The sequence below is a fragment of the Hyaena hyaena genome, unplaced genomic scaffold, assembly GCF_003009895.1.
Source record: "Hyaena hyaena isolate Hyena2069 unplaced genomic scaffold, ASM300989v1 scaffold_492, whole genome shotgun sequence".
Classification (NCBI taxonomy): domain Eukaryota; kingdom Metazoa; phylum Chordata; class Mammalia; order Carnivora; family Hyaenidae; genus Hyaena; species Hyaena hyaena.
In genome coordinates, this window is record NW_024081124.1 from 607556 (window position 1) to 631685 (window position 24130).

Below are 24130 nucleotides of genomic sequence, written 5' to 3' on the forward strand. Positions count from 1 at the left end.
CCTCGCAGGAGACGGTCAGTCACCGGAGCAGCTCCCCCTCGCGCTGCGAGCGGGGCTTCCGGTCAGCGGGGGGCTCTGTCCGTGGTCTCTCGGTGAACTTGAACGGAGGCAAAGGCGAAACGTATGTATTTATGTCTTTTGTCGGGAAAATCACCCCGAGTAGAGCTTTGCGTGTGGACGGAGCAGGACCCGAGGCTGCTCCCTGCGGTTTTCTTTCAAGTCTGGAGCCTCAGGGTGGCCGCCGGGGTCTGTTCCCGGGCGTCAGCGCCGCGGGGTGGGTGCTGGCCGGGCAGGGGCGCAGAGGGACCCCTGTCCTGTCCGAGCAGGGGTCCCCGGACGCCGGGGTGCCGGCTCCCCCCCTGCACCCCTCCGGGGCTGCTCTGCGGACGGACAGACTGGGAACTCCACTACTTTTCTGTCACCCTCTTATCGCTGGGACCGCGCGCCTCAGTGCGTGGAGAGCTCATCAGGTGGGGGCGCCTCGCTGGGTCAGGAGTCGGGGGGCCTTTGTTTTCTCCTCGGAATTGCCTGGGAGGCCCCGGCCAGGGAAGTGAGGCGGTGGGGAGGGGAGAGGAGGGAAGAGCTGTCTGTCTGATGGCTGCAGAGCGCGGGAGAGAAGCCAAGGGGGAGGTTCCCCAAGTGTGCCCCTCGCCATCCCCACACCCGGGGCCGGGGCCTCAGAAGCCCCTTGGAGAAGGTGCCCCAGGGGCCCCCAGAGCCCCTCTGAGGGCAGCAGGGTGCTGGCCTCCCGCGCACACTCCCTGAAGGAAGCCGGAGGGTGGGCTGAGCCTGGCAGCCCCCCTTCCCCAGGAGAAGCCCCGGGCCCCCGGCACGGCCACAGCCCCCATTCCCAACTTGAGTGTGTCCCAGCTCCTCTGGAAGGTGGCTTTGGGGTGAGGGGCTCCCCCGTCTCGGCGGGTGCTGGAGCCCCGTGGGGTGTGGCCTGTGGCCTGGGTCAGGCAGAAGGCCAGTCCCCATCTGCCCCATCAGGTTCTGGTCTCGCTGCAGGGCAGTGGGGGCCCGGCCCCAGGGGTGAGTCACAGAGTCACGGCGGCGGCTCCGGGAGGCGGCCTGGCCTGCCCTGGGCTCCCCCGCCAGGCCAGGGCTGCATCCCGCCTGAGCCGCTGCCTTCCTGAAGGGCCGGGTCCCCGTGCTCCCGCGCCTGTGCTCCCGCGGCTCAGCCCCGAGGCAGCCGTGGGGAGCCTGCCGCGGTTATGGGAAGTGTGCCGCCTGGCGAGAACGCGGTTGGCGAGGGACCGCACGCCCCGCCGGTGTGGACGTGAGCCGCGTGTGGAAGGTCGGGCTGGGTTTGCTCAGTGAGCTGCTGACGAGCGCACCTGTCGGCTCCTGACGCGCCTTCCCTCCCCCGGGCTTGTCGTCTCTGGCGCTGGGCACCCTTGCGGACGCGAGCCCCCCCCAGAGGGCGGCCGTCAGGCGCCAGGGGGCCAGGAGGGTGCGGAGGCCGGTGGCGCCCACGGCACCCCTCCTGGGAATCCCCCATCCCAGGGACCGCGGGAGCCGAGAAGGGGTGAGGCTGAGCTGCGTCCTGCCCCCACGCTCGCCCAAGGGGGCTTGACTCAGCCTCAGGCGTTCACCCGGAGGGGTGGCCCTAGGCTGTCGTTCCCGACTGGGTCCCCCTTCAGATGGACCCGCCGAGAAGGGGCCGCGCCAGCCGCCGCGGGGGCCCCCAGCCCCGAGCATGGTGCCCGGACCGGCTCAGTCCCTGCGGTGAAGCCGGGGAAGGCTGTTGGGCGGGTACGGGGAACGCGGGGCCCGACAGCTGGGGTTCGGTGTGGCCGAGGCTGCGTCTGGAAGCGGGGGGCAGTGGTGCTGAGTTCTCGGGGTTCACGGGGGCGTCGCTCACCCGTTCGTCAGTGTGTGCGACAGTGACCCGCGTGGTGCGGCAGGGAGGCCTCGGCGGCGGGTGTGACGGAAGGCACCCGCCCCTTTGCACTGAATGGAGTTTTCGCCTTTTTCTCTTCTGCTTACATTTTTTTAGCAACATTTCTTATTTTGGACTTTTCTGCTGAAGTTCTGCCTTCAGAGGATCAAAATATCCGCCTCTTCTAAGTCGGGGTCCCGCCCCCTCCCCACTCCCCAGACTTGTCCCGCCCGAGGGCCCAGAGATTTAACTTCTGTGGGTCCTTTGCTGTCTTTGGTTGGAGCCTCCAAGGCGCAGAGGTGGGGGGCCCAGGATGCAGGTGCCGTGGGCCTGAGCACTGGAGGGGGGTGGGGACATAGATTTCCTGGGGTCTGTCCGGTGCCCCCCCCCGAGGGCCCGCAGGGGGCTCCCAGGCTGGGAGAGTGGGCAGAGCAGCTCCGAGCCCTGACTCCAGGCAGGACATAGCACTCAGGGTCAGCCCGCCGTGGAGCTCCGCCTCGGGGAGCAGGAGGGCTGCCTGGAGGAGGTGGCATTAGAACTGCACCTTGATGGCCACAAAGCATGTCTGAGCCGTGCGAGGGGTCCCAGGCCTGCTGGCCTTGGAAGAGCGGGCTGGCCTGGGGCACTGAGCTTGGGGCGGGGCCTTCTGGGAGGGTAGCTGAGAGGAAGGGGCGGGCAGACGGGGGTCAGGCTGAGGGGCCTGGGCGTCCGAGTCCTGGGGACACGTTGCCGTCCGCGCGTTGCTGGCTCTTCCTTTAGGAAGATCACGTTCTTAGGCTTAGCCTTCGGGACCTGGAGGCTGCAGACAATGTGCGCGGAGCCTGAGCAGGGCGGGGCGGGGGGGGGTGCTGCAGGGGTGAGAACAGGCAGAGGAGGGCTACTCCGGAGCGGAGCCCGGCCGGGGGCTCCCCCCGTGGCTCTGACCCCAGAGGGTCCCGGTCCCCACTGCCCTGGCCACAGAGGCTGAGGTGCTCCTGGGGGCCTCTGGAGCCCCCCCCCCACCACTGTGTGTCCTCTCTGGCCGGGGGTGGGGGTGGGGGGGTGACGGAGGGAGAGTCACATGAGGGCTTCCCCAGCCCCCGGGCCCCACGGGGCTGCCCTCCTCCTCTCCCCCCTGCGACCCCTCACCTGCCCGCGGCCCTGACCCCCGACCTTGCAGAGAGGCGGGAGCGTCTCCCCATCCCACGCGCAGGCCAGGCGCCTCCTGACACCCCGGAAGCCCCCCTGCCCCCCGATCACCTCACTCCTGAGCGGGGACTCAGGGTGACCCTCCCGCGAGCCCTGCCTGCCCCGCTCTGGTCCCGCCCGCGGCCGTGCGCACAGCCCCACCGCCCTCGTCCCCCGAAGCACTTTGCTGGCTCCCAGCTGGGAGGTGCCACGTGGGAAAGCAGAGTGCACGGGCGGAGGGGCCCCCACGGCGGCATCTGGGGTGTTTGGGGGGAAGCCATGCGCGGCCCCACCTCCCTGAGCTTGGACCTGGCTTGTTTTCAAAGAGGTGCTGATGGGGGTGCCTGGAACCGCTTTCCGAGCCGGCGGGGACAGGGAAGTGGGCGGCTTCGCGGCCCGGGAGGGCGCGGGGGCAGGTGGCCCGGGCAGCGCCGGCCCTGGGGTCTGACCTCGGGGCGGGGCACTTCCCCCGCTGGGCCGTGGCGGCCGTGGCTCCGAGATGGGGGCCCGCGGGGTGGGGCGTGCGGAGCAGCTGGGCCGGGCTGGCCCCGCGCTGACGCCGGAGGAGGGCAGACGCGCGGTGGCGGGCGCGCCCCAGGGGCCGGCGGGTTGGCCAGAGCCCTTGTGCGGGTGCTGTGGGTCCCCCCACCCCCGGGCTGCGTTCGCCTGCAGTCGCTCAGCAAACGTTTCCCTTCCCTGTGCTGCTGGCCGTGCGCTGGGCTCTGGGGTGTGACCGGTGCCCCGCCTGGGGGCCGCCAACCTCCAGGACAGGCGAGGGCGTGGGGGTCAGTGGCAGGTGTGACAGTGGCGGTCGGGGGGGGGGACGCGTTCCCGACGCTCAGGCGTGGCCCCCCCAACCCTAGGCGGGTGTTTCTGGGCCCGGAACCAGCTTCTTGATTTTAAAAGTTCAGGGTGGCCGCTGCTCAGTGGGGCCTGAGAGTGGCCGTCCCCACCTCCACGCCAGCCCCCCCAGACCAGGACGCCCCTCTGGGCGGGGTGGCCCCGGAGAGGACTCGGGAAGCCGGGCGTGGTCCCTGGAACCCTGACGGATGGGCCCTGGCGGCGCCCCGGCCACCACGCGCTTCCTGCGGCGAGTCCCCAAGTCCTGGGCACAGCCCCGCGCCCCGCACACCTTGGGCTCCCGACCCGAACGCCGGCCGCCCTTCCCTTCCACAGCGGGGCCCTTCCTTCTCCCTGTTTAGTGTATATTTGCTGGTAGAGGCCCAGTGTCGTGACCAGGGGCCCTTTGGGAGCAGACCGGGCAGCCCCCCCGCCAGGAAGGGACAGGGCTGGGGGCGGCCGGCCCTGCGTGGACGCCCGACCCTGTCCCAGGTGCTGAGTGCTGTGTGCTGGGTGCGGTGGTGGGGTAGTCAGGGAGGGCTTCTTGGAGGAAGAGACACCGGGGCTGAGCCTTGGCGGACACAGGGATTCGCTGGGCTGAGAGGGCGGAAGAGACACAGGAGGCGGTGTGTGAAGGCGCGGGGAGGGCGTGCTCCGGCGCTTGCACACGCGTGTGGCGGGAAGCGGAAGCAAGGGGCTTGGCCAGAGACCAGGCCGCGTGGGGCCTTGAATGTCACGCTGAGGAGCTGGGAGTTCATCCCGGACGCCACGGGGAGCCGTTGAAAGGCGTTCTGAGCAGGGAGCGCCGTGATCAGATCTGTGGCTTCGCAGCATGGCGGCCGCGGCCTCGCAGGGCGATTGGCGGCCCGAGGCTGGAGCCGGGATCAGGCGGGATTTCCTGGGATTTTCTCTGCGGTTTTACAGATCCGCCCGGGCCGGCTGGCGGGCCCGGCGCGCACCAGCGTAACGGGGAGAAGAGGAGCTCTGGAGGCGCCACCGAGATGGCTGCCCGGGTTTAAATCCACCGTCCGCTGCGCTCCCCCCGCCCCCCGGGGGCCTCGCCCGGAACGCCAGCCCCCAGGAGCCCAAACTTTGTCTTTCCACGCACGCCCCGCCGTTCCCTGCGCACAGAGCGCTCATTGAGGGGCTGCGGGGCCTGGCGGGGCGCCCGGCCGCGTTAGTCACGCTCCCCGGAGCCCTTCTTCCCGGGACAACACTGTCCTTGTGCTCGGGGCTCCCGGCAGCTGGGGAGCCCCCGCCGGCCCCTCGCCGCGCGCTCCGTAGGCACCGCCGACCCGAGGGGCGCAGAGGCCGGGCGGCCCCCTCCTGGCTCCCCCGCGGGCCCCCCAGGCCCTGGTAGCAGGTGCACCCCCCCCCCCCGAAGCCTCTGCAGCACGCAGCGTGCCGTCCCCATGCACACCCAGGAAGGACTCGGCAGACTGGACACATGTACTGAGTGCCTGCTGTGTACGCCTGCCCTGGGCCGGGTGCCCTCGTGCTGGTGTCCATCACTGGCCGGGCCACTCGGAAACGTGCTGTTTCAAACCCGGGCTCCTCGGTTCGCCGCCGCCTCTGTGACTTTGCCTCCTTTGGCCTCATCTGTCTAATGGGCTGTTACCGTGTCCGCCTGGCCTGCTGCCCTGAGGGTTAAATGAGATAATACACAAGTGAGGATTCGGTGCGGAGCTGCCCTGGAGCCCTTCACTGATGCCCCAGTGGGGGCCTCATTCCCATTTCGTGGATGGGGAGGCTGAGGCCTAACCGACCCGCCCGGTGTCACGGGGAGCCGGTGGCGGGGAGGGGACTGAGCCCGTGCCTGGTGCTCCCGCGGCACAGGGCTCCCCTGGAGTAGAGGGGCTCCGGGCCCGCAGCGGGGGCAGCGGGGGCAGCGGGGGGCAGCGGGGGGCAGCGGGGGCAGCGGGGGGCAGCGGGGGGCAGCGGGGGCAGCGGGCCCTTCCGTCGGTGTCAGCGCGCTCTCTCTGCTCTTCCAGGTGTCAGAGCTCGGCGACGGCGAAGCCGGCGACCCGGGGGCAGAGGCCGCAGCCCTGCCGCGAGCTGGCCCCGGGGGACCGCAGGCTGGCGCCGGGATGCGGGCGTGAGGCCCCCGGCGGCCCCGGGCGCCCCCCCGGCCGGGCGCTGGCAGCCCCGCCGCCCGGGGCCATGGCCAAGCCGTCCTTCCGGCTCCAGAAGCTGCTTCGCCGCATGCAGTTCCTGATCCTCTTCCTCACGGCCGCCTACCTGATGGCGGGCAGCGTGCTGCTGCTGCAGCGAGCCCGCGGGGCCCTGCCGCCCGCGCCCCGCGCCCCCGGCCCCCTGCAGGCGCTGCCCGTGGCCGCCGTGGCGCTGGGCGTGGGCCTGCTGGACAGCCGGGCGCTGCAGGGGCCCCGCGTCGGCCCCGACCTGCTGCTCGGCGTGGACGTGCTGCGGAGACCCCCCGCCCGGGCCCGGCCCCACTCCCGCTGGCTCCGGCCCCGCGGCAACGAGCCGCACCCGCCGCGGCGAGGCTGGTTCCACCACCTCATGGGCGACCCCCAGGGCCCGCCCGCCCCGCGCCCACAGGCCCCCGGGCCGGCCGCCGGCAGCCCAGGTAGGTGGTCCCCCTTCGGGTGGGGGGGGGGCCCGCGTGGGGAAGCCCCGGGGGGCTCCACCCGATCCCGGCCGCACAGGGGCGCTCGGCTGGGGGTGGGGGCCCTGGCTCAGGATCAGACTGGACTGGTGACCTTCGATGGGTCACCTCGCGTCCCCGGGCTGGAGGACCTGATGCATTTCTTGGCGCCCAGGAACGGGCAGCTCTTAATTCTCAATGGCCGCCTGGCTCCGCACTGGGGCGCCCCCGCCACTGTCCCCTTGGTGGCACTGCCGTCCCGGTGACCGCCCGCTCTGGCGGGAAACGCGGGTGCGCAGGAGTTCGGTAAAGTTGCCGAGGTCATTGCCCGGCTTTGGGCTCCCAGTGGCCGTGGCCTGTTTGCAATGTGGCCCCAGGACGCCGCCAGGGAGTGGGGAGGAGGCAGGGAAGAGAAGGCGTCCAGGGAAGGGGCTTGGAGGGAGGGCTGAGCGTGCATCTCGGAATGCAGCCTGGAGGCGGTGGACGGGGAAGGAGCGCAGGCCTGGGAGTCTGGCTTTGTTCTCAGGATGGTGAGAAGGTCCAGGGAGGAGGAGGAGCTCCCTGGCCCTCGAGTCGAGGGGAGACTCTGACCGAGGCCGGGAGGGCGGTACAGTCTTGTCTCCACGGGAGGCAGTTTCTCTGAGGTCACAGAGGCTGGAGCCCTTGCTGGGGGTTTCCTCAGTGAGGCTTCTGCCTAAGAATGAGGGGGACGTGAGGAGCTGACTCTGCAGCTCACGTTACACAGGCCTGGCTTCCGTAGACTTGCCCCAGCACACCAGGAAGCCGGGTCTCTATGCAGACTACACCATCACTCATTTAGACTAAAGTGTGAATGGCTGACAAAGTCAACATGGAGTCCTTGAGAAGCAGCCGTGGAAAGAGCACAGGTTTTGAAAACGGACCTGGGTTTCTCTCTTGATGTTGCCGGTTATCGGCTTTGTGACCTTGAACAGATTTGCTGCAATTCCTCTCTGTTTCTCAGTTTACCTTTTTGGGGACCCATGCACTGGTCCACTGTCCTCTGTCCACTTGTGGGGGCAGAGGCGGATCTGCACCCCGCACTGCAGGACTGGGGCAGGGCCAGCAGAGGGCAGGCTCGGGGTGCGCCTTTGGCTTCAGGCCGTGTCCCGGGACCCAGAGACGCGGTGGCCGGTCCCGTGACGGCTGAGGGGACCGGCCGATAACAGGGTGAGGGTCACACTGAGCAGCAGGGGTCTTAGCCGGTGGCGCCGGGGACCGCCCTGAGCCCCTGGGGCGCCCTCTGGGAGCTCCCTGGCTTCCTCCCTGGCGACCCCCAGCGTCCCCGTGACCCAGCACGTGAAGGGTTAATGGTAGGAGTCTCAGGCTCCCCGTGCAGAATGGGGGGCCCTGATCGGCCAGCGGGTCAGCGCCCCCTCTCCTGTGGGCTGTTACAACAGTTCTGAGCCCCGGCCCCCCAGAATGTGAGGATACGTTTGTGCTCCCGGGAGGCCATGGTGTCAGGGGGCGGGAGGGGCAGCCTGGGGGGGGCGCTGGCCGGGAAGCCCGTCCCCCCCACCCCGCAGCGGCTCCGCGCGGCAGATGCCGGCCGGGCAGCCCGCCACGCTCCTGCAAGGGGCCCCTGCGAAGCCGGGAGCGGCGCGAGCCCGTCCGCCGCCGGGCACCTCGTCATCCCCTGGACACCGTGCACAGCGGAACGGGACGCCCGCACGTTCACCGGGGGGACAGTGACTTCCCGCCGCCAGTTTGTGTTTATCGGCGGTGATTTCCGAAGGCGCTCCGGTGTCTGCACGGCCGCGTCGTTCTGAGGCGCCAACGAACAGATGCGGAGTCACAGACAGTAATGCATCGCCTGCGTTTCAGCCCAAAGTCGTAAATCCGCCCCAGAGCGTGTCCCCGCGTGTCCCGCGGGGGCCCTTCCTCGCCGCACACCGTCGCCTCAGGCAGAGCCGGAGGGCCGTTCGGTTTTTCCAGGAGAGGGGGCTCCCCACCCCCTGCGCCGCCAGAGCGAGCCCCTGGTCCCGGGCCTCCCACACCCTGTGCCCAGCACCCCAGACCCGGCCGCGCCGTCAGACGGCCGGCGGTACCTCGTTCTCTGGAGAACCGAGGTCCGGCTGCCCCTCCTCCCGCTCCTTGCTCTGCTAACTGTGCAGCTACTATTTTCCGGCCCACTGGCTAGAGCGCAGGGATGGCCGTCCCCGCCCGAGAACTCACTCACCTCCAGACGGCCGTACGATGAGGAGGTGGTGTCCCCCTCTCAACCCTCCGCGAGCCCGGGGGGAGGGCACGAGCCCACTTTACAGATGGGGAAACTGAGGCACGGGCGGGCGGGGGGGGGCTGCACGGGCCAGGCCTTGCAGCCCAGGGAGGGTGGGGATGCCTAGGTTCGTGCCCCTCACTCTGCCCCAAGCACGTTTCACAGCCGCCAGCCTCAGCCTTCGGGGTCGTGAGCCCAGACCCCTTTACACGCTTTTGGTTAATTTCCCATCAACGGTGATAAACGCTGAGCAGCCCCTGAGCCTGTGTTTTGGATGTTTAATTGAAAACCGTACTAGACTTTCTTCTTCCCTGAGCAGCACCCCAGAAATTCCTCCAATATTAGTGTCCTTTCACTGACTCAGCCGGCCGAGCGTAGGCGTTTCTTCCTGCGGCGGCCCCTCGGGTCTGTCATGTTCGTGACCCCGGGGTTCCGGGTCCTGAGCGTGAGCTGGTGCCTGTGGACGGGCGTGGGGGGCGGCCTGCCAGCTGACGGGCGGCCTGGCGCCAACGGGACAGAGAGGTCCCTCCAGCGGGCAGACACTGGCGAGGGTGACCTCTGCCCTCCGCCGCCCCGAGGTCTCTGTGAGCCTCGACTGACCTGGCACGGCGGAGTGCGGTCTCCAGCCACCGCGGCCCTCACCCCGCGCGGCCTCTCCTGAGTCGGGGCCTGGGAGCCGCGTCCGGGTGGCCGTCAGGGGAGAAAGGAGTGGCTGGAGTGGTCGGGGGCGCCCGTCAAGGCCGGGCGGGAGGCAGAGCGTGGGTGCAGGTCCACACGGGGCAGGTGAAAAGGGGCTGGGGCCGGGTGAGGCAGGTGGGTGGATGGTTGGGGAAACTGAGGCACAGAGCGTGGCTGTAACTTAGCTGAGGTCAGAGGCGGCGTCAGGCGCGTTCACAGACAGGACGGTCGTTCCCGGATTCGGTCCCGGGAGTCGAGGTTGGTGGGTCCACTTCCCCAACCCCCTCGGCAGGCGGCCCAGGGCCCCCCGCTGGGGACCGCGATCCTGGCCGGAGCACCGTGAGCCTCGCCTGCCCGCCAGGATCTTGCCACAGGGAGGCCGTGGGTGTGTCCCCCCCCCCCGCCCTCCCGCTGCGTGTGCTGCGCGGTGCCCGGCCTGACGTGCCGGGGGAGACGGCAGTGTCCGCATCACGGGCGCCCCGTGCACGGCTGGCACTGCCACTGGCTGAAGGCAGCGTGGACCGTGTGAGCCCCCGCACAACATGGCGGTGCGTTCACACGCCGCACATGCCCGCTCCGTGCTCGCCTTCTCGGGGCGTCTCTGGGAGACCCCTCTGAGTCGGGGTGACGGGCAGGGCTGTGTCAGGCTCCCCCTTGGCGGGGTCACGTCCCCCCAGTGTCCAGGCGAGGGCTCAGCCGTCCCTGGCGCTATCGATTCCCACGCGGGACGGCTGTCTTACAGCCCCACACACATCTACACGCCCCCCCGGACTGCGGGGTTTTTCTTGGAGTGTCTCTTCCCCTTGGCCAGCTCTTCTGTGTTTCAGCGAAGGTCGGACTTTCCGTAACTGAGGTCTTCCCTCTGGGTCACAAGGAGGTGACAGAAACTGCCTGTCAGGACATTGGTGGGGGCAGGGAGGCCTCTAGAGGCCCAGGGCGGGGAGGGGTGGGGGGCGGGTGGGGGAGGGGGTCAGCCGGCAGAGCTGGGGTTGGAGAACAGGGTGTCCGGGCTGACGCCAGCCCCTGGCAGGTGTCTGCGGGGACAGTGGGCCGTTGACTAAGGGAGAGGCAGGAAGGGAGCGAGGGGCAGGGGCCTCTGAGAAGAGCCTGGCCGGCCGGTCCGTCCCGGGGGGAGGGGGGTGTCCCAGGGCTAGGACCCCTCCCGTCCCCTCCACACACACCCCCCCCGCCGCCGTCCCCGGGGCCTGAGTCTCTGCGGCGCCTCCCGCCCGCAGGCACATACGTCGGGTGCTTCAGTGACAGTGGCCGGGACAGAACCCTGAAGGGGGCCGTGTTTTTCGACTTGAGGAAGATGACCGTCTCCCGCTGCCAGGACGCGTGCGCTGAGCGGTGAGTGCGGCTCGCGCGGAAGCAGGTTCAGACGGTCCGAGCCAGGCGTCCGTGGCGGCCGGGGAGCTGGACGGATCAGACGCCGGCCAGCGAGTCGCTTTCCTCCCCTGGGCCTCGGTTTCCCTCAGTGTTGAAACTACAGTATGGGGCGCCCGGGGGGGGCTCAGTCCGTTGGGCGTCCGACTTCGGCTCAGGTCACGATCTCGCGGTTCGTGGGTTCGGGCCCCGCGTCGGGCGCTGTGCTGCCAGCTCGGAGCCTGGGACCTGTTTCAGAGTCTGTGTCTCCCTCTCTCTCTGACCCTCCCCTGCTCACACTCTGTCTCTCTCTCTCTCTTTCTCAGAAATAAAACATTTTAAAAAATAAAGAAAAAAAAACTATGGTAAAGGGCTTCCCCTCCGTGTTTCTCCGAGGACCCTTCTAGCTCCACAGGAGAGGCATGTTTCTGTCTTGGGCTTCATGCCCAGATTCGCCGATTCTGATGCCGCCTGTGCCCTCCCCCCCCATTAGCAGGCAGCAGCCGTGTGCCAGGGACCTGCCTCTCCCACCATGGCACCCAGCTCAACCTCCTGAGTGCATGCGTGTGCACTTGTACCTGGGAGCCGGCCGCACCAGACGCAGCAGGGGCTGCTGGGGACTTGTTTCTGTGACATTAGATTCGTCCACGTTTGCTGCGACTTAAGTTCTCACTCACCACTTTCCGGTTGGGTGTGATTAATTGTGACCATTTTATAGATGGAGAAACTGAGGCTGGAAGGAAAGGGCAGGTCCCTGCTTGGATGTGCTTTTGTAGTCTGGACAGAGTAAAAGTGACAGGGACACAGTCCCCTCTCCCTCCCGGCAGTTGGGGAGACAGACTGGGCGGTACCAAGTGGCAGTCTAGCGGGTGGCCGGAAGGGGATCAGTCTGGGTTTGGGGGCCCCGTCCCCGAGCTAACATCCTGTGTGGCGCACGGCAGGTCCCATTTGCAATCTTGCCTCCTTACGGGCGACCCCGCGCGGTGGGGGCAGGCGCTTCAGACTCGCGGGTTCAGCCCTGAGTCTGTGCGAACGCGGGGAGCGCAGGGCTGCGTTCTCCGTGCGCGGCCGTCTGCGCTGGGGTATTTGCACACGGGGACTCACACGTGCCAGAGTCGGGCTCCCCTCCGGCCGCGCTGAGGGCCGGTACCCAGCGCCCGCGGCCTAGGACCCGCAGCCCCAGCGGGCAGTGGCTTGGGGACAAAGCTCGGGGTGACCAGAGCAGGGGGAGGGGGCGGATAGGGGGCTGATGGGATTCGGTTACCACAGAGGAAGGGCTGCCCCCCACATTCAGCCAATGACCCTGATATCGGGTCCCCGCCTCGTCTCCAGACCCGACCCCAGACCACCCTGACCCTGACCTAGACCCTGACCTGGTCGCTGCTGCAGCACCCGGGCGGGAAGTCAGCAGGACGCTCTCCCGCAGGTCATACGTCTACGCGGGCTTGGAGGCGGGGGCGGAGTGCTACTGCGGGAACCGGCTCCCCGTGACCAGCGTCGGGCCGGAGGCCTGTAACCACGAGTGCAAAGGGGAGAAGGGCTCGGCGTGCGGGGGCGTCGGCCGGCTGTCGGTGTACCGCGTGCAAGAGCTGCAGCCCAGCTCCAGGAAGCGTGAGTGTGCGGCCCCGCCCCGCGCCCCGCCCCCTGCGCGGCGCCCCGCCCCCTGCGCGGCGCCCCGCCCCCTGCGCGGCGCCCCGCCCCTGCCCCGCCCCCTCGCGCAGCGCCCCGCCCGCAGCCACGCCTTCCTGGCCTGCTCTCCCTCTCCCCACCCCCTGCGCGGCGTCCCACCCCTGCCCCGCCCCCTCGCGCAGCGCCCCGCCCCCCGCGCGGCGCCCCGCCTCCCGCGCGGCGCCCCGCCTCCCGCGCGGCGCCCCGCCTCCCGCGCGGCGCCCCGCCTCCGCGCCCGCAGCCCCCCTTCCAGACACCGGACTGGCACGCGGGGAAGAACCAGGCCCCTCTTTTCCCCACCACCTTGCAGGGGGCGAGCTCACATGGGAACTGGGGACGGGGCGAGGCCACGCGGGGCAGGAGCAGGGCTCCCGTGGGGGCCCGGGGCCGCCGGGGCGCACGGCCGGGCAGAGCGGCTTCCGTGTGGGCCGCGGCTCAGGTGTGTCTGCGACGCGCTGTGTGGCCGCAGGCAGTTTGGTCGGCCTCTCTGGTTCCAGTCTCTTTGGTCAAGTGCACAGGCCGACCTAGATGTGCAGCAGTAAGGACGGCCAGAGGGTCTAGAAGTTTCCTGGTCGTTCCTTGTGCGGAGCTAAGCGCCCACGAAAGGAAAGGAAGTGCAGCCGAGGTTTCGGTGTCCAAGTCGGGCAGGAAAGGAGGCTGTGGGCCGGTGGGGTCGGACTGAGCGCTGCGCACAGATTTCCACCCCGGTATCGGTCCGTGCAACCTTAGGTTCAGAACAAAATCCCCCCTACCGGTTCAGAAGGGTAGAAAAACCCAGGTGTTTTGACTTCAGCTGGAGGTGAAATTAAAAACAAAACAAAAACCAAAGCGAAACCCTTGCTTTGGTTGCATTTGGGTGAGTTTTGTTCGACATTCGAATTTTCACCGGCTGCCTGGTATCGACGCCCCGACGGGACAGTCGCCTCTGGGAGGCGTGGCGGTACCGACAGAGCAGGTGCGGCCTCTCTAGAGCAGCACCACCGACCCGGGCGAACCGAGTTCCCGTAGATAAATCCTCACCGAGGATGAGCTCACGACCCCAGACCACAGAACGCGGGAGGCAGGCGCCAGCCGCGAGGCGCAGGGAGCTGGTGCCCCGGGCAGCCAGAGAGACCCCCAAGCAGTTCCACTGCGGTGCCGCGCGAGGTGCGGTGAAACTCAGATGCGTCCTCGCTGCGAGAGGACTCACCCCGGATCCGCTTAACGTGATCGTCCAAGGCCTCTTTCTAAAATAACCTGCCCGCGTCGGGGCGTCCTTGTGATGCGGCGGCCGGGCCGGGAGTGGGGATGTCAGAACCAGGGCCCTCGCCCGGCCCGGCTCTGCGGCGGGGCCGCCCAGCGTCCCGCTGCCGCACCTCACGGCCGTGGGCCTGGTGACGCTGGTAACACGCTCCAGGGGGGCCGGGACTTAGGGGGTCCCCGGAGGGCTCTCGGGGCAGCGAGCGAGCCTGCCCCGCGGTACGGAAGCCCCGCTGCGCCCGCTCGGGGTGCGCGTGACAGCCAGCGCCGGCGCTGTGCGTGGGGGCGTCTGTATTCAGACAGCACGCGGTCGGGGACTCGGGCCGGGCATGAGCGCCGGCGCGGGGGTCCCGACCACGCAGCGTGGCGTCTCTGACAAGCCATCAACCCAGCAGACAGTCATCGACGCCCGCTCTGTGCCGGGCCCTGACCCGTTACCTGCACATCTGCACAGGCTTCCCGGTCGGCCCCTGGACCTTCGAGGTCCCTGGGTTCAGACACCGTCCACACTGGGGCTCTGGGCCCCTCCTGCGTGCGGACCACCGACTCAAAGCTCGCTCTTTGGCTCCGGGTTGCCCTCTGGGTGGGGCCACACGGCCCTGTCACTCAGGCAGCCCCGGGTCCGGGGTCGGCTGCAGCCGATGTCGCGGCTAAGGCCGAAAAGCTGTGAGGCTGCCCCTCCCGCCAGCCTGTGGGCTGCACGGCTGCGCTTGGCCGCCCTCCTCCAGGGGCTGAGGCCCCGGGGTCTCTGTCTTCCGCTGACCAGGTGGCCACCCGCCTTCCATTTTAGCTTCTCGCTGGCAGGGAGCACTCCCGGGCAGTGAGTGCCCCGAAGGGGAGCCCAGCAGCACTGGAGCACCTTGGAGGTGCCCTTGTGCTTGGACTGTGCCCCGGGCACGAGGGGACCGTGTGGACTAGACGGTTGCGCACAGAGACACCTCCCGGGCTGCTGGCTGCTGTGGACGAGGCACCAGCCCTCGGAGCTGGAACATTCCAGAAGAGTCATCAAGGAAGCTAGCTAGGGGCTGGACTTTTCCACCAGAAGGTCTGGTGGGGTCTGGCGGGAATCCAGGATCAGAGACAAGCGGGTCTCGCAGCACAGCGAGATTTCCCATTAACAGATGTAGTTCTCACACCCGTGCTGTGGGGACATAGAATTTTCCAGAATATCAGCCTCTCGGGTCACAGAGTATAGAATCTGGCACGTAAGGGATGTGTGGTCCAGATTTGTGAAAGGAAGGGAGGGAGGGAGGGAGGGAGGAGAAGGAAGGAGAGGGGGCGGTGGGTGCCATCCCCAGACCGGCAGGAGACGCAGGCCTGAGGTCCGCGGCCGCCGCCACGTGGCCCCTGTGACGAGGTGACCCCGGGTGACGAGGTTTGGGCACCGTGGCCTCCAGAGACACGCTCCCCCCAGCTCGCCCAGGGAGGGCTGCCTCTGGTGCGATACCTGCCCCCCCGAGCACATTCGCGCCTGTTTCCTGGCGGCGGCACCGCTTCTCTCCAGAAGCCCGTTGTGTCCCCGCAGGGAGGACCGTCGCGTACCGCGGGTGCTTCCGACTGCCGGAGAACGGCACCCACAGCTTCCCCGACTCCCTGGCGCAGCCCAACGCCACCGTGGAGGCCTGCTCGGGCTTCTGTTCCCAGAAGGTAAGGTCCTGTGACAAGAGCGGGGGCGGGGAGCGGGGGGGGGGGGCGGGGGGGGGGGGGGGGGCGGGGACTCGCGTGGCCGCCCAGGCCGTGCCTTCCCCGTGGGGGCCGTGACACACGTGTGCCTTCCCCGTGGGGGCCGTGACACACGTGTCAGTTGTTAAGTCGACGGGCTTTGTTAGCGAGACGTGCTGGCTCGGCGAGCGGGGACAGTGGCCGGGTCATCTGTCGCCCCGGGGACAGGGCAGCCCGTGAACCTGGCTTCGGGGACCGTGGGTACAGGTGCGCCTTGGGCTGAGCCTGGGCTCCCGCGAGGGGGACTCTGCAGAGGCAGGACGGGGCTCCGAGGCCACCGACCGGTCTGTCACAGTAGCTCTGGGTGGGGGGGGGCTGCTCGGGGCCACCTGGGGCCCCAGAGCACAGAGGTCGGCGGCAGGGTCGCGGCGGCCCCAGAGTGGCCCCCGGGCGTGGCACGAAGCTGTGGGCGCTGGGACTCTGCGTTTGTAGGGGCGGGAACGGAGGCCCGAGGTCACGGCACCCCTAGGTCAGGCGCTGGGATTTGGACCCAGTGGGTCGGGGCGGTTCTGACCCTGCAGATTGGGAGGTGCAGGAGGCGGGCCCCAGGGCGCAGAGGAACGCGCCCTCCCTGGCTCCTCTTGACGTGCCTCCCTTGGACCCCGGACGGCGCCCTTCCTCCGTGCTGTCCTCCCAGACTGCAGCCTGTGACGCGGGCCTCTGCGTCTCCGGCAGTTCCGGGCGCCGGCACGTCCTCGGGGCTCAGGACATCCGGCCGCGCCCCTGCTCCCCTGCACAGGGGCCCCCCACCCCCACCCCGCCAGGAATCGGAGCGGCTCAGCGGGCGGGGCCGGGCCGGGCTGCCGCGGTCTGTAAACCTGGAGGTGCCCTGCGTGACCTGCTGTAACCTCCCGGGGTTCCGAGGGGCGACACTGTGACCCCGCGGGCCCCAGAACCCGCCGCTCCGGGGCTCCCGTGCTGCGCCCCCAACCCGCGGGATGGGGGGGGACGGGCCGCTCCGTGTTAGCACCCAGGGGACATCCTGTGGTGTATTTACCCCCCCCCCCCGCTGTTAAGCGTTCTGGTTGTTTCCACGAGCGGACCGACGCCCACGGGGGTGCGGGCAGAGCCCGGGGTGGGGGCGGTCAGCGCCCGAGCAGGTGAAGGGGCCTCAGGGGGCGGAGCTGAGGGCGGGACGTGCCCGCGGGAAGGTGCGCGTGGGCGGCGCGCGGGGCGGGGCTGCGTGCGGGGCGAGGGACCGTGTGCAGCACGGCCGGTGTGGACGGAGCTCCGGGGCTGCGGGTGAGACGCCGTGGCGTGTGCACCCCTGGGGGGCAGGGGGCCGGGGGGGCAGGGGGCCAGGGCCGCGGGCAGGGGCGGGGCCGCGGGCAGGGGGCAGACCCAGGTGGGCCGGGGTAACACCCAGGTGGGCCGCATTCGGGTGGAGCCACCTTCCACGCCACCTTGGCTCCCAGACGGCGGCCCCCAGCCCCTCGGCATCACCCCGGGGCGTCGTGCTAACTGGGGCCCAGCCTCAGGCGCCCCCCCCCCCCCCGCTGGCGGCTCTAGCGCTGTTTCCGCCGGGGTCTGGGGGCTCCCACTTCACCCCAGGGCGGGGTTCCTGGAGCAGTGACAGCGCCTCTAGTGGATCCTCGACTTAGGATGTGCCCGCCCCTCCCGCCCCCACCCAGCGCCTGCGGGCAGAGCCCCCCCCCCCCAGCGCCAGCGCCCCAGAGCTGCCTCGGCCGCACACGCCCCGCGCCACACCTGGGGGACACCCGCCCTTCCTAACTGCCCCCAGGAGCAGCAGGGAACCACCTCCAGGCTGAGGTCTGGGGACGGGGGGGGGGCCTCCGGACGGGGGGTTGGGGGGGCAGCCTGCAGAGGGACCTGTTCTCTCTCCTCCCTGCACGTTGAAGGGGTGAGAAAGGCGCCGCCCGGCCCCCTGGGGAGCCCAGCACCCTCTCCCAGAAAGGCCAGCGGCACCGGGACCACAGGGCGTCAGGGGCACCTTGGCCTCCTGCTGATCTGGCGGGAAGGCGCAGAGACCCCAGGACGTGGGCGCAGCGGGCCACACGGAGGTGTCTTCTGGACTGTGGCGCAGGTCGCCGGGGAGCCAAGGCTGGGGGGGGGGCCCGACCTTGGGGGCCGCCTCCGAGCGCCACAGCGGCGCCTCTACTGGTGTTTGCCGGTTGCTTACGAGGGTTTGGGGAGCTCCAGGAGTGCGGCCGGACAGAAAAAGAACAATTTGGGGTGCTCTCCGCACCTGGACCATCTGACTCTGGCAGTGGGGGCCCAGCCGGCTTGCTGTGCGTTAGAACACAGTGAAGCAATCTCCTCCGGTTTTGGGGGGCTATAGGCAGACCCCGTGCTCTGTCTCCGTTCTTCGGGGCGCTGTCACCGGCTCTGTTTGGACAGAGGAAGGTGAGCAGGGCCGGGGGGGCTGGTTCAGGGTTGCACCCTGAGGTCCGTCTGGACCTGGGGTGGGTGATTTCGGCCGCGTTTGTGCGCAGGCCCCTCGCTGGGGCCGCCCAGGGAATCGCGCTCAGTGGGAGCTCGCCACACTCCTCCAGAGATCAGAGGGGTCTGAGGTCCGCTGTCCCCGCGGCTGCTTGTGGTTCTGCTGAGAGACAGTCGGGGGGCGAGGATGAAGGGGGTCTCCAGCCCCGGGGCGTAAGTGTCCCCGCACGAGATCCGTCGCCGCCCCCATGGGCACTTCCGCTGACGTTCTTAGGCCTTTTCTGTGGCTGGTGATCAGCGGCGCTGACCCAGCGCGGGCGCCGTGGGAAGGCCGGCTGGTTGCTGCGCGGCCGCGGCCCGCCTGACCCACCTGCATCGAGGCAGGTGCAGTCTGTCCCGAGGGGGGCTGCCCCCCACCCCGGCTTTGCCAGGGGTTGGGTCTGTGAGGGTCTGGGTTCTGGGGATTAGCCACCTCGATGTCGGGAAGGTTTCTCTTTGCGAGAAGGCTGCGTGGTCCTTTGGGTAGATCACCGTCCCGCACAGCTTTGGGGTCTTACGCTACGTGTGTCTTTAAGGAACGTTTATTGTTGTGGGGGAGGTGGGGGTGGGGTGGCTGCAGAAGGGACGCGTATCTAGTTTAGACAATTTGGAGACTTTGGAGGTGGAGACTTAAACCTCACGTGTAGCTTCCGCACATCTGAGAAAACCACCAGTACCGGTTTCCGGCCCCTGGTCTTTCATTCCAAGTGTATGTGGATTCACTTCTTCCCTTTGCGGGTGTGTCCCTCGTGGCCGCCGGCCCCGCTGTTCGTAGAACACCTTCCCGAAGGCCGGCCTGTGAGCAGGGTCACAACTCTCTCCTCGGGCTGTGTCGTCAGACATTTCTGGAATCGCTGGAGTGAAGGATTTGTGCATTTCTGGCATGTGCTCGTGAGCCTTCCGGCACATTCTGCGAAGCGAGTCTTCTGGCCCCGTTGTGAGGACGGGCCGTGGACGATGGGTTCAGAGTCACTGACAAGGGTGCATGTCCCTGTGTGGCCGAGTCCGCCTTGAGGTCCTGGTCGGTCCCGTGGCCCCAAGCCGTGGCATTCTCACGGATTCTTGTGGATGCGACTCGGAGCCCCAGGCTCCTGCCGGTGACTGTGGGCTGGGCCTGCCTCCACGGCCCCCGCGCCGCCCACACGGCCCCGCTGTGCAGCCACACGGGAGGGAGACGCACAGTGACCCCCAGCGGGCGGGTTCCCCGACTCAAGCCTAGAGAGGAAGTCCCGCCCACAGCTCACAGCCCCTCCACCCCCATCCCCCCCTGCAGCGTCTGTCCTGTTTGGGCCTGGATGCCCGGACCCCCTCCGGAGAGAAGGGGCACGGTGAGCTCTGTGCTGGTTCGAAGATTTCACCAAAAACCCAACGATTCGTGTGTCTGTGTGCATGGGGTTGAGTGTGGTGTGTGGCTGAGCCCCGGCTGGGAGTCCAGAAGCTTCTGTCCCCACTGCCCTCTCACAGCCCGAGGTCTCGGGCTCCTCGCCACCTGCCTCCATGCCTCAGTTTCCCCTCCGAAACAAACTTGACGTCTTTGTAATTCCCCGCAACCCTGGACCCCGAGCAAGGCGCTCCCGGGGGACGAGACAGAGGTGATGAGGCCCAGACGACCTGGGGGGACGCCCCTCCCTGGCCCCGGCCACACCCTCGCACGTGGACCCCAGGCGCCCGGGGAGCTCAGCTCTTGCTGTGACCCGGTGCCCGTGCACACAGGCAGCGCCGCCCCCCGTGCCCCGCACAGCAGGCCCCGCGTGGAGTTTGGGGGGAGACGTACCCCCCGACCCCACGCAGGCTGAGCAGGTGCCCCTTTCACCCCGTGACGGAGACGCCCGCGTCTGTGTCCTGGCCTCCGCCTCCCATCGCCTCGCTCTCTTGCTCTGACTCTGACGCCCGGGTGGGGGAGGGGCAGCAGGGACGCTGGCGGAGAGCAGATTCATCAATATTTAATTTTTATGGAAATCGTGTCCTAGAAATCCCCAAGGGGCTGAAAATTGTTCTGTGTTTTCAGAATCTGGTGATGTCCTGAAGCGGTTATGTTGTAAATAAAACGACATTTCCGTTCCCCCCCCCCCCCCCCCCCCCCCCCCGCTCCGTGCACGCCCGGAAACTTGACCGTTTAATCCACTCCGGGAGCTGAGGGGCCGGGTTGCTGCGAGGTGGGGCGCGGGCCGCGCGCTGGCGTCTTCCTGCCCGAGCAGGACATCCGGGCAGCGGCGCCCGGGGCCCTGGTGACCGGAGGGCCCAGGCCCCAGTGTTACCTGCACCTGATGGGCGGGGGGCTTCGTGCATCAGCCCGTTGGTTCCTCGTCGTTCGTGAGGCGTCCGAGAAGCGTCCTCCATGGTGTGGACTGTCACCGGGCACGGTCCCCGCCCGCCCGCACTCCCGTGGCACAGCCCCGGCGCCCCTGGGGCCCAGATGCCACGTCTGCACGAGGGATGCTGCCCAGACGACCCCGTGGGACAGACGGGACTGGGGTGTGGTGCGGGGGGAGGGGCCGCGGGCCTTTCTCGGGGGGGGGGGGGGGGGGGGGGGGTGGGGGGGGGGGGGGGGGGGGGGGGGGGGGGGGGGGGGGGGGGGGGGGGGGGGGGGGGGGGGGGGGCGGGCGAGGAACCGCCGTGGGCCGGTGTGTGCGGCTGAGCTGACTGTACAGGTCGCAGGGCAGCGCCCCGTTGTGGTCCTACGTCACGTGAGGCAGAGCCGGACGGCTCAGCGACGGGACAGGGGCCCCATGCGGGTGAGAAGCGTGTGGAGGCCTGAAACGGGGTGCTCAGCGAAGGCCTCTGTGAAAACAGGGCTTGAGAAAGTGGGGCGTCTGGGGGTAGGACGTTCCAGGCCAAGGGCAGCAGGTGCCAAGGTCCTGAGGTGGGCACAGGCCTGCTCCGCGTGGGCCAGTAGGGAGCCCGGTGTGGGAGCTCAGCCTGAACGACGTCCCACAGACGGGGGCTGGTACGACACGGGCTCGTCTCTGGTTCTGGAGGCCGGAAGCCCCAGATGGGGGGCTCCTTCTCAGGCCTGCCTTGTGGGCTCCCAGATGGCCGTCTCTTCTCTGCGTCCACACGGTCGTCTGTCCGTCCGTGTCCTAATCTCTTGTCACGACGCCAGTTAGATTAGATTGAAGGCCCCCCAGCCAGATTTTAACTGAACGGAATTTGGGCGACGCTGTCCCCAAATACGCTCATGTCCTGAGGCGGGGTTAGAATGTCGGGTGGGGACAGACTCCGCGTCACGCTGAGGGATGGCGCGTGTGGGGGGAGCCCCGCCTTAGCGGCTGGCGGGCTTGTCAGCCTCTGCTCCGCGCCCCCGTCCAGGCCCCGGCCCTGCACCCCAACACTGGCCCCACGCTGTGGCCAAGTGAGTGGCCGGTGGGGGCTGGGGCCGCTGCGGCCGCGGGTCTTCCTCACGGTCTGTTCTCAGTGGGTCTCGCCTAGAAAGAGGGTCGTGTGTGCAGCGGGGGGAGTGGCTTCCCACCTGCGTCCGTCGGGCCTGGGGGCTGGGTGGGGGGCCAACGGGCGGGATCTCAGGATTGAGACCTTCAGGTGCCCCGAGTCAGAGGACGGCTCCCCGAGGGGAGCGCCCGGCGTCCTCCTCTCGGCTTCCTGGAGAGCAGGGACAGCGCGCCTCGGCTTTGCCAAACGCGCGCAGAAAACGCTACTGATTTCCTTTTATTCATTATTTATGAGGTGGCGCTGTGGGTAAAATATACAAAGGTCTGTGCGGCGCAGCCGAGGGTGCAGGCGGCTTCCTGTGGCCGCCCCCCCCCCCCCGGACGCTCCCGGGCTGCGGGACGGGGGGCAGGCAGCGGGCGTGGGGTGCACAGCAGGCGTGCGCGCCCGCCCGTGCTGGGCGGGTCTTCTTGCCCTTGTTCAGCGGTGAAACCCAGGGAGGTTCTGCACCGCGCCCGGGCTCGCCCAGCGCCCCCGCAGTCTGCTCCGCGGAGGCGGCCTCCCCGGAGGGGTCACGGGGCGCGGGGGGGGGGGGGCGGCCGTGGGCACCCGCCGCAGCCGCTCCCTCCCCTCCCTCCCAGGAGTTCCCGCTGGCCGTCCTGCGGGGCTGGGACTGCTACTGCGCCTACCCCACGCCCCAGTTCAGCCTGCGGGACGCCGCGGACGGCTCGCTGTGCGGCCGGGGGCCCGAGGCCCGGAGGCTGGCCGAGTACTGCGAGGTCTACCAGACGCCCGTGCAGGGTGAGTCGCTTCCCCAGGCGCTTCCGCTGTTTCCGCTTCGGGGGCCTGGAGCAGCCGTGTGGCCGCGCGCCGAGCGGGGGCGGGTGGGGCGGTGCTGGGCAAACTCCCTGGCCTCTGGGGGAGGGAGAGTGGTCCATGTTGGTGCGGGGGGGCGGGGGCTGTCTCTGCGGCCAGGTGGCACCCCTCCCCGGGCCTCAGTTTCCCCGCCTGAGGAGTGGGAGTCTGGGGTCGGCAGCGCCTGCTGGGCAGTCAGTGGTCAGCTTCTGGCCTTTCAGACACCCGCTGCACGGACCGCAGGTTCCTGCCGGCCAAGTCCAAGGTGTTCGTGGCTTTGTCCAGCTTCCCCGGGGCCGGGAACACGTGGGCGCGGCACCTCATCGAGCACGCCACCGGCTTCTACACCGGCAGCTACTACTTTGACGGGACGCTGTACAACAAAGGTGAGTGGGGCCGCTGCAGCGGGTGTAGACGGGGGCTAGCGAGGCTCCCTGTGCCGCGGGCTGAGCTCATGCGCCGGCTGAGAGCTCAGGTCCCCGAGAGGCGTCTGTGTCGGGCATGGGCACGTTTCTCTGGATTCTCACCCTGACGCTGGCTCCCTAAGGCCCTGGGCCCGGCCGAGGGTCTGGTCTGGTGGGAGGAGCCAGGGGAGGGGTCCCTGGACGGGGCCCGAGTGTCACCGGCCACAGGGGGGCGGCTGGACGATCCTGCCCGCTCTGGGCCCCGTGAGGCTGCACCACCACCTGGCCCCGGGGCCCAACCTGTCCTCACAGCTGGCGCTCTCCGTCTGCAACGGCCAGGTGGCCCGGTGGCTGGGGTCGCCTTGCGTGAGGTCCCTGAGGGTCCCCGCGGGGCAGGCCCCAGGGCGTCGGGGACCAGATCCCGTGTGTACGGCCGCGGTCTGGCCCCCCTTCCCTGGACCTTCTCAGCCATTTGCCAGAAGGAGCCAAAGTGAAGGCCCGTGGTGTGTGGCCTGTGGCGTCTGGCCGTGGCGCGTCTGAAACGTGTTGGGTTCCAGTGGGCGAACCCAGGTTCAAAGGCGGCTTGTGTTTCCCGGCATCAAAGAGCCCCTCCCTGCCCACTGACCTGGTCCCCGGGAGCCCAGGACAATCGTGCGCTCGTGTCTGGAGCGCGTGTCCCGGGCTGGCCGACCTGGGCTCTGTCGGGACGTGGCAGGGAGTCCTTCAGTGACGTCCCTCCACACCCCTACCGGCCCTTCCTCCGTGTTCCCACGAGCCCCTGCGCGCGGCATGGCCCCAGGGCCGCTGTCTCGCCAGACCCCGCCTGAGCCCCTTTGCCCCCAATGTCAAGTCCAGCACAGACCAGCACACGGTCGTCTTTGGTGGGACGTGTGTGACTGGCTCTGCTGTGCGCCACACGCCCTCTCTGAGCCTCTATCAACTGGCCGCACCTGCAGCTGCGACCCGAGCTGTGACTCAGGTCAGGCTTCTGGGGTCTCCTGGAAGTGCGTCCAGCTCCTCCGGCTGCGGGGGAGGGGGTGTCCGGACGCCTTGCTCAGGGGCCTCCCCTCCCCCAGGGTTCAAGGGCGAGAAGGACCACTGGCGGAGCCGGCGCACCATCTGCGTGAAGACCCACGAGAGCGGCCGCAGGGAAATCGAGATGTTCGACTCGGCCATCCTGCTGATCCGGAACCCGTACAGGTCCCTGGTGGCCGAGTTCAACCGCAAGTGCGCCGGCCACCTGGGCTACGCGGCCGACCGCAACTGGAAGAGCAAAGGTAGGTGGGAGGGGTCGGCGGGCGGGCCTGCGCGGCCTCACGCCCCAGATCTGCTGGCGGGACGCGCCGTGGATCGAGACACGCAGGTCATGGTGGTGACGGCGGGGAACCGAGCGGTCAGAGGGGAGCTGCGTCCAGCAGGTGCGGGCGGGGCCGCGGGGCAGGCAGGTCTCTGCTTGTCCCCGAGGTCTGCGCCGTGGCCTCCAGGCGTCCCTGCCCCCCGCTGACCCCCGGGCCCTCCTCGGCTCAGTCCCCTCGTCTGACACAGCGGGGCAGGCCTGCCTCGGGGCTGCTGTGAGAGTGTGCTGGTGGCACAAATTTTGTTGGGGTGATGCTTGACCTCTGCACGTGCCCCCCCCGCCCCCCCCC

The 24130-nt window shown here is 69.2% G+C and overlaps 1 protein-coding gene across 2 annotated transcripts in view; it reads left to right on the forward strand.

Moving 5' to 3' along the window:
• The first annotated feature begins 5945 nt into the window (after positions 1–5945).
• The window catches only part of WSCD1 (WSC domain containing 1), a 19142-nt gene continuing 957 nt past the window's right edge, over positions 5946–24130 (forward strand). The window contains exons 1-7 of one of the 2 annotated variants that reach the window (XM_039254535.1): positions 5946–6476; positions 10644–10758; positions 12200–12384; positions 15206–15327; positions 21867–22026; positions 22302–22466; positions 23561–23761. In XM_039254535.1, coding sequence (XP_039110466.1) covers positions 6050–6476; positions 10644–10758; positions 12200–12384; positions 15206–15327; positions 21867–22026; positions 22302–22466; positions 23561–23761 — 1375 coding nt within the window. In that variant the 5' untranslated portion in view covers positions 5946–6049. Of the gene's footprint in view, positions 6477–10643; positions 10759–12199; positions 12385–15205; positions 15328–21843; positions 22467–23560; positions 23762–24130 lie in introns of those variants that run through there. The other variant, XM_039254536.1, reaches the window with a different exon arrangement.